This window comes from Odontesthes bonariensis, chromosome 15 (assembly GCF_027942865.1).
Source record: "Odontesthes bonariensis isolate fOdoBon6 chromosome 15, fOdoBon6.hap1, whole genome shotgun sequence".
Taxonomy (NCBI): Eukaryota; Metazoa; Chordata; class Actinopteri; order Atheriniformes; family Atherinopsidae; genus Odontesthes; species Odontesthes bonariensis.
Genome location: NC_134520.1, coordinates 19,129,572 through 19,138,273, shown reverse-complemented (window position 1 = coordinate 19,138,273; position 8,702 = coordinate 19,129,572). Strand labels below are relative to the sequence as shown.

Here is an 8,702-nt window from a genome sequence, read left to right as displayed (position 1 = left end):
ATACCGGCCGCAGACAGGGAAACAGAACATTTGCAGCATTTCACCATTGATGCAAGCTTATTTAGTAATGGTCAACAATACAGTAAATGTCAACACTTCAGAGTGTTGGAGTGTATATTTGTGTTTAAGTAGAAGTTTTAAACAGCAGCCATAAAACAGGTACACCTCTGTGATGGCGAAAACAACTTAAAAATCTGCTCCTTTCAGCTGGAAAGTACGACCAGTGGAAGATTCCTCATCATACGATTAACATGGCGATTTCACACCCCTGGTTAATAATATTGTTATGAATCCATTTATCGCAATAATGTGTGAGGTCATATCTATCTAAATGTGTTGAATTAACTCAGATGGATGTTCAGTTGTAAAATAATGCAGATTCTTTCATTATTAGTGTCGATTTAACGTCTTAAAAGACTGACAGGTTGATTCTGCTCTGTTCAAACTAATTATTTGAATATCGGTAATCACCACACCACCCGTTTGTTTGACAAATCATACGATAAGTATCTGTCTGAATTAAATGAAGCCTATTGGAGAGGTGGAGCAAACGATGAAAACCTCAAAGGTTCATCGTTAGAACTGTCAAACAGAGAGCATCTTTTTCATTTTTTTTATCCGGTGCCATATCCATTATTAACAGTGGATCTTGTGGATGGGATCCATATTTAATGGGAATATCACACTTTTATTCAGTAGCTGGAAGGAAACACTACTTTCTAGATTTTTCAAACACAGGAAACTTTGACACTTTTTCATGACGGCTTTTTAGGTGATAGTGAGTGTTGTGTTCATACAATATACATACACATATCCCCCCCAGTAACCAAAAATTAGCTCATGACGCTTTAATGCGCGTGTGTGTGATATTGCTTCCGTGAAACGCTAAAACAAAGAGGCATCAAACAGTGGATATGTTGTATGTTTTATTTATCTGAAGAGAGATCGTACTTTATGTTCAGGGAATAAACAGAGGTCCTTCATGGGTCTCTGCAGTCCAGCCTGCTGGCTCTCACACTTGTTGACTTGGAGTCTCAGACAGTCAGTCCTTTGGGCTCAGCCTCACAGACGGTCAACCCTTGATAAGAATGGCTCACTCGAGGAGCTGCTGATGTCAGTTGTTTGCAGTTTAGTTTTCTTGGCCGTCTGTGGATCTGTGGAATTTCTCTTCTCCTCGCCATCTCCATCAGGGGCGGCGGGCAGCTCTGCCCATCCTGCACGCCCTGCAGGCTCAGCACGTCAGACTGCCCTGAGCAAACAGTCCCCGGTGTGGTGGAGGGGGCTCTGCCCCGACCCTCCATCATGCTCAGATTCACAGCAGTGGCTCTCCTCTGTGGGGCTCTCTGGCCAAAGATGGCATCGGGCTCCAACAGAGAGGCTTTTTTGGTAAGATGGATAACTGAGTGAAGTGGATTTGACTCTGTGTTATGTGAACACATCTTTTGCATCAATATCTTTATGTCAGCAGGAGCTTCAAAAACTGTCTAAAACCTCCACCTGATTTCGTGAGTGCCCTGCAAAGATTAAAAATAGGAAATGGAGATGACCTCATGAACACAAACTCTCACCATGACCATGTGAGGAGGTGGAGAAGTTGGTGACTGACTGTGACCTGATGTTGCAATGACAAATTACTTCCAGGTCCCACCTGCCTGCATGTTCATCTCACAAGTATACTGATTTTTTTTTATTTTTATAAAATGTCTTTATCTTTTTACCAAGGTTTATTGTTAAAGCTTCTGAAATCTTCCAATTGCCACAAAAAGGCCTCTGTTGGGGGACAAAATATCGCTTAATTTGTTTAGTTTTAAAGGACGTAGTTAAAGAGTTCCTCAGCTGGTCAACAAAAAGGGATTTGGAATAAAATGTGGCACTATAACAAAACACCTTTATAACCTCCTGCTTTTTAGCTACATTAACCATCACAGGACTATTCTGCAGTGCAGTTTGGGATGGAAAAACAGTGCACCAACTAAATCCGGTGACAAAGTATAAATAAAGCAAGGCATTCCCAGAAGACTCGCTTGGAGCTATTGCCAGGTGAATAAATGTTTTCCCAATCATTCACCTGCTGTAATCCATCATGGCAAGCATGCAAAAACAGTCTTGGTGTGATGTGGTATTTATTTTGCTGCCATTTCTGAGACATAAGCGTGCAAAGTGGTATAATTACAGTTATGTCTCTGTGGTGTGTCCCTCAAAAAGCATTTAAGAAATGAGCCACCCCACACTGAAATGCTCCTCAGCTTGTGTACTTTTAATGGGAACAGCATGATTTCATGTTGTTGAAAATGATCCCAACCCAAATTATCCCATCAGGAGTTTTGCTTTAAAAAATCCAAATAACCTCTATTATAAAATCAAATACAAATCCAGAGCATCTCTCAACAGGCCAAAGACCCTTTGAGTGTGAAAAAACTTTTAATTTGAACAAGGCAACGTCCACCAAAAGGCATAAATTCATACAATCACATCATAAGAAATTCATGCGTAAGACAATTAGTTTTTTTCACATTATGAAAGCATCCACACGCTGTTTACTTCAACACGTATCTGTTTATCAGTTTTCATTATTAGAATACTTAAAGATTGCTAATAATTAAATGGAAGAGGATGCAAACACGACCGTTTTCTCCAAAGTAAACACCAACTCAGCCGTACCGACTAACGGAGTAAACTGAAACAGCTTGATTTACATTAGTGAATCTCTCTAATACTATATATTTGAACTGCACACACACACATACACAGAGCTAACAGGACAGCTTGCATTGCTTAAAAATCTGCAAAAGATTATTTTGTTATTATAAATAAGAAAATTTCCCGTTATAGACTGGCTGTAGCTACAGCATATTATATTGCATAAATACAAAGAGTAGTTTGAGTGACGAGTAGCAGCTGTACATTAAGAACGAGAGGCATCATTTCTGTCTTCAGCAGGTCAACTCCTGTAAAACAGAGTAAACGTTAACAACGACTTCCAATATTTTTTTGCTTCTGATGCCAGTAATCAAGGAATAATAAAACGGTGTGTCCTTACACAACAATCCTGCAGTTTCTTGCCTGGACGTAGCCTCCTGTGTACCTGATGTCGCACCTCACCTCATTGTTGGAGAAATCCGACTCCTGGACCAGCTGAGATGGGTTCACTGTCACCTGCAAAACAGTCGACTCAGTTTGATTCAATTTAAATAAAAACATGATGCAGATATGAATCCTCAAATGGGATTATTAATCATCTTAATATCATCCTAATAGTGAATCGGCTCTGCAATCCCACCTTGAGGATGTAGTTTCCAGGTGGCACATCAGTGATGTCGATCCACTGGCAGTCAATGTTGGCGTGATACGTATCATAGCAACCAGGACCAAGCCCCTAAAAACAACCCAAACTCGTCTGAGTTATGTTTACTTAATTATGGGCCTAATCTATATTTGCTGTACATGAATAGTATTCTACAAGTAATACAGCCATAATTATAAATGAACGAGAGTAAACTGACTTGTGTGTGAGCAGTGCACGCATAGCGTCGTCGTACTCCTGGGTCACATGATGTGTCCTCCAGACAGAAACTAGCTTTATGTCCCTCAGCAACCTTATGTCCAGTGGAGACATCCAGCAAGTCGTAGTTACTGAAGGCCTCCATACTGTGGTAGTGCCTGGAAGGAAGGATGGATGGATGGATGGACAGAGCCAGAAAGGAGAGCTTTCCTGAAAACTGTTCTGTTTCTGTTGTCATTTTCAGCCCCTCGTCATCATATACACTAAACCTCCAGCCACCGTAAAACTTAAAAAAGACTTTTATTAAGATTTTATTGTTCAAAGATTTTTTTTTGTATGTTTATTTGATCAAACTCTGCTTCTCTACATCTCTACCTATATATAGGTATATATCTTATTCCTTTTTGTGAAGCACTTTGTCAACTTGTTAAAAAAAAATATCCACAAAACACTTAATTCGTTGCTGTTTAATAGGAGCTTTTCTTAATGGAATTATGGAAACGGCAATTGGAGGTAATATCTAAATATTCAAAACTCTAGTTTCCAATAATCAATTTAAGTTAAAGACCTGTTTTAACGTTTCAGCTGAAAAGTATAACCTAATTTATGTTCATATGTGGCGGTTCTAGCTGAACTCACTGGTGACAGCTGTGCCACTCCCACTCATGTCTGGGTTTCATTGGGAGGAAGTCTGTGGTTCCCTGGTTCTTCACTCGCTGTGGGAACCGCAGCAGAACTCTGTAGTCGAGATCACTCACACTCGGATGATATGCAGACCTGAAGGAACAGGAAACGGGAGGGTAGCCAACATTACATCCACCACTGAGCTGGAATTGACTGGTACCACCTCATCTTTACAACACGCTGTCCTCCAAACATACACTTCACTGCACATTAAACTCTTTCTCCTGCTTACTGGCCTGTTTCCGGTCTTTCTTTGGTAGTTTTAACTTTCTGTAACAGTTTACCTTTCATTTGAAGTTTGTATCCAGTCTCTCTGCAACTCAGCTGCATCCAAGTGGGATGAAGGCCTCAAATTAATCTTAATGACTACCTTTGCTATTTTTTCATGAACACATTTGCCCTGATGATGTCTGTAAATTAGATGTGCACAAGTTTAACTAATTTTGATCGGTTACCATAAGCACCAGCAAAATGTCACTAAAAGACCAAGTTAATTTAGAGCAAACATGTCAGACACTATTTGCAGATTAAAGTAAATTAAAGCAGTGCACCTGGCCAGACAGTTCTCCTCAGCAGCGCAGCGAAGAGCATACATCTGCACTCTCTGTATGTATGAAGCGGCTTGGATGTAGTATGGGTCAGGTATCAGGTCTGGAAGACCTGCAGAAGAAACATAGTTGATCACTTTGTACAACTGATGGGTCACTGGATTAAAAAAGAGTTGCCTGTTGCTTCAAACATAATGATCTTACATTATCAACAGTGGTACAAGTGATTTGATAAGCATGTTAATTATCAACATAATTATTTTCAAACTTCTTAATTTCCATAATATAATAACAGATTTTCAGCACATGAGATTTTATGTTTTACTCGTGTTTGATATTACAGAACATATTGCACTGCAGCAGAATAATGAATGAAAAACTGGATGCTATCAGTACTTTAAGAAGCAATTTCTCCACCATTACTGGTTGAAAACTAATCATTCTGATAGAGTACCAATCTGCCATTTAATTTTACTAACACAAACCTCACCGTTGTGGAAGAACCTGGTGCCATACCCTGTTCCCGATGCAGGGTGCGCCAGTCTGTTTCTGCGGTCTGGTGGGTAAACATTATAGAATACTGAATTCCTGTGATGGATACTGTGCGGATCTTGGGGGCCACTCGTCTCTGTTGCATCCGTCCTTCCACGTGGAAAATGTATTTCCACAGCGTTGCTTGACAGCGCTGTAGGAGAATCATTTGACTCGGGAGAGACTGTGGTCAGCGGGCGCGCTCTTTGGACGCTGTGCGCACTCCGAGCGTCTTCTGAGGTGGTCTGCTGAGGAACTCGACGCGGGTTCTCAACGTCCTGAGCACGAGTGACCAACACAGACGTGACAGGTGAATTGGAGCTCTCAGGTACTACCCTGTCCAGACGCATGTGTGTTAAGTCCTGCGATCCCACTGACTCACTTGTCTGTTGTGCACCAGCGTCATCTCCAGGTGTAGTCCGGCCTCCTCGAGGGACTCCGCTGCCGGAGAACTCCTGAATGGCGCTGCCGTTTGACGGTGGCTGGATTGAAGGATGCACTGAAACACTCCTGGCTGTTTCAAGACGCGGTTGGGGCTGACTTTGCGCGCCAGGTCGCCCCGAAGCGAGCAGGTATTGGCCAGCGTCAGCACCCAGAACCGACATATCCATTTGGCCAGGGTCGTTTTGTTCAGAGGGATCTGTGGCTGCACCTTCGATACTTACAGACCTGGTTCTGGTGGATCTGAGCGCAACAGGCGGGTTAACTTGGTTAAAACTGTTTTTTGTTGTCAGTAACAGCTGGGTGCGTCTCCTACTCTGCGCAGGTAAACGATACTGAGTCCCAGTGCTCAATAAACTGTACACCTGACCGTTATTCTGCCACTGAATCCGGTGTCTCCACGGTTCAACGCGTGCGCGTAAATGATTCTGAGCAGCACCGCAGGACACAAAAACATATAGGCAAATTAATACAAACCCAAACTTCTCCATGGCTCACTGGGATTCTGTCTCTAACTGAAGAGCTTCAGAACTGAGACATAAGCGACGAACATTTGAGTTAAGACTCGTGTGGTGAAGTGGTGTTGTGATTATATTTGACTTCGTCACGCAGCATCACCGGCAGGAGGGCTTGGTTTGGAAAAATCTTAGCGGTTGTAATGTGAGCTAAAACTGCCTTTATCAACAATTGCTCCAGGTGCACACACTTTGCAGTGTGTGGGATTCACGACTTCAGCGCTTCTAAGTTGATTTGCTTAGTTAAAAAAATGCTGTCTCGATACTATCTCGATATGAGAAACATTATAAGTCCCTTACCACAACTGTCTACACTGAATTTCACCATAATCTCCCAAATCTCTGGAAACTCTAATGGAAAAACGGAAACTGTCCAAGCATGACCAAAAGTTGAGGATATAAAAATCTGGATTGATGATGATACGCTTTTACATACCACTTTTATTTAGGAGGACATGAATTAAACGGGTTAGAATTGGGGTTTAGGTAACCCATATGTACGCCGACAGTCTATTTACAGGCAATTTAAAATCGAATTAGAATTTCGTTACCTCCTGAGTCCTGCCCACATTCAACAGAGCTAACAGTGCCTAACAGTCTCTTCACCGCACGATGGCAGTAAATCCTCACAGACAACCAGCGCTGTGCTGCATATCTGATCTACTTATTCTCGAAGTTACCAGAAAGTTCTAGTCCCAAATTTTTGATTATTTCTCTTGAAAAATGTAAAGCCAATCATTACATAATCTTTAAGTCAATTTATGCTGAATAGATACATCAATGAATTAAGTAAGCACAAGAAAAAGAAAATCAAGAGATCAGGACACTGAGTTTGCATGTTAGAAAGCTCCCTTTAAATGTATGTTTTATCTCCCCCTTATATCTTGTGATGTGTAGGTTACCTAAAAGTCAGGCTAGGTTGATATTTATAGCCCTGGGAGAAGTGTAACAGTACTGTTTAAAAGCAGCTGACATCCTATATTTGGCAACAGACCATTTCTAAAACCCACCCCATAGCTCCATAAAGACATCCTATTAGACACGTTAAAGCAGTCTGTGGTTAGGCTAGAAAATTGAACAGACACCAGCTAAAAGTGACAAATAAACTTGTGCACAAACATCTTAACACTATTCATGTGCCTAACATTTGGTCTTCACTCATCTCGTAAAAATGGTGACGCTGTAACACAGACGAGCACCGTTGTTGCTCATAAAACTGCTGAACTAGTTTGATGCTGTTCAGTTGTTTAGTGACGGGAACCTCGTGCGTTACGTTTGATGGGTGCATTCATCCTGCACAGCTCTTGGTGAGGTGATGGCTTCAGAATTTGCAGTCTGTCATGAAAACTTTGGAATTTCCTGTTTTAAATGCAGTAGAAGGATGGAAGACTGTTTCTCTAGTAGTAGGAGAGCCCAAAAGACCCCAAAGGATGAAATATACCATCATTTTTCTGTGTGCAAGTTGACCACTCTGGTCTTGTTTCACAGACTGTATGAACACATACGCACCCTTTAGAGTTAATGTTTATACAAGATAAGCATGGAGATATGATCCGGAAGAGTTGTCTTGGTATCTATCGCACAGAAATGCCTTTTAATGTCTCAACTGTTTGATATAAGAACCAATCAACATTGCTGGTTGTCGGGTCAGTAAAACTTCATTCACGTTAGAAATCTCTGGAAAAGCAGCACTTCTTGTTCATAGTTTGTCAACCCTGTTTCAAATACTTCAAAGATGACATTTTGTTTGATATTCTTCCTGAATTGTAGTATTAGAAAAAGAAATTCCGAAAATGTCCATAACCCCTGGGCACAAAATCCTCACAGTGAACAAGCTGTTGACTGGCTTGAAGCACGTGAGAGGCTCTCACCCTTGCCTTTGTTTTGTTCTTTTTCTTCCTCGGCCACGCTGGCTGCATAGACGTGCAGAAAGACAGGTAGCTGGCAGCCTCGAGGGAACATTGACAAAGACAACTGGAACACTGAGCATTAAAAGAGGTCAAAGTGCGTAAAAACCTCTCTGATACGTCTCTGCAACAACATCAAAATAACCCCCTTCTAAATTTATTCGTGCACTCTGGAAACAGAGGCAGACTTTCATCTACGTGGGTACGGATGTACGAGCAAGTGTGAGAATACAGGACAGAGGTCGGGCACGCTTTGACCGGAGTGGCGTAATTCCCCCAGTTTATCAGACAGAATCTGGCTATGTAGTTCACTCCTCTGTCTCCACGTCACTGGCACACGCGATTTCAACACCTCCTTGATTTTGTTTTGAAGCACTAACAATCACAAAGGGGCAAATTCATTTCTGAGACTTTCTGTTGAAGTTTTTCCAAACCAAACCTGTTCTCTGTGTTTAAAAACTAAACATGCAGTAGTGATACACGTCGTGCACGTTTTGCACACTGTCACCATGTGGCACAAGCCGACAGGAGCCGCACCCTTTTCCAAAAAGTCACGTAATGCACATAAAAACCT

The 8,702-nt window shown here is 41.6% G+C and overlaps 1 protein-coding gene across 1 annotated transcript; it reads right to left on the bottom strand.

Moving 5' to 3' along the window:
- Positions 1–2,416: 2,416 nt before the first annotated feature.
- Positions 2,417–6,269, bottom strand: loxl5a (lysyl oxidase-like 5a). The gene is made up of 7 exons (XM_075484364.1): positions 5,225–6,269; positions 4,738–4,846; positions 4,142–4,279; positions 3,504–3,660; positions 3,281–3,376; positions 3,041–3,156; positions 2,417–2,948 (listed from the first exon to the last, which is right to left on the bottom strand). The coding sequence occupies exons 1-7, from the start codon at positions 6,195–6,197 to the stop codon at positions 2,942–2,944; spliced, it is 1,596 nt and encodes a 531-aa protein (XP_075340479.1). The 5' UTR covers positions 6,198–6,269; the 3' UTR covers positions 2,417–2,941.
- Between the last annotated feature and the right edge of the window lie 2,433 nt (positions 6,270–8,702).

Coding starts and splice junctions, on each gene's coding strand:
- loxl5a (XM_075484364.1), bottom strand. CDS start 6,197: ATGGAGAAGTTTGGGTTTGTATTAATTTGCCTATATGTTTTTGTGTCC. Junction 4,280..4,737: donor GAGGAGAACTGTCTGGCCAG/GTGCACTGCTTT, acceptor CTGTTCCTTCAG/GTCTGCATATCATCCGAGTG. Junction 3,661..4,141: donor GAGTGGCACAGCTGTCACCA/GTGAGTTCAGCT, acceptor CCTTCCTTCCAG/GCACTACCACAGTATGGAGG.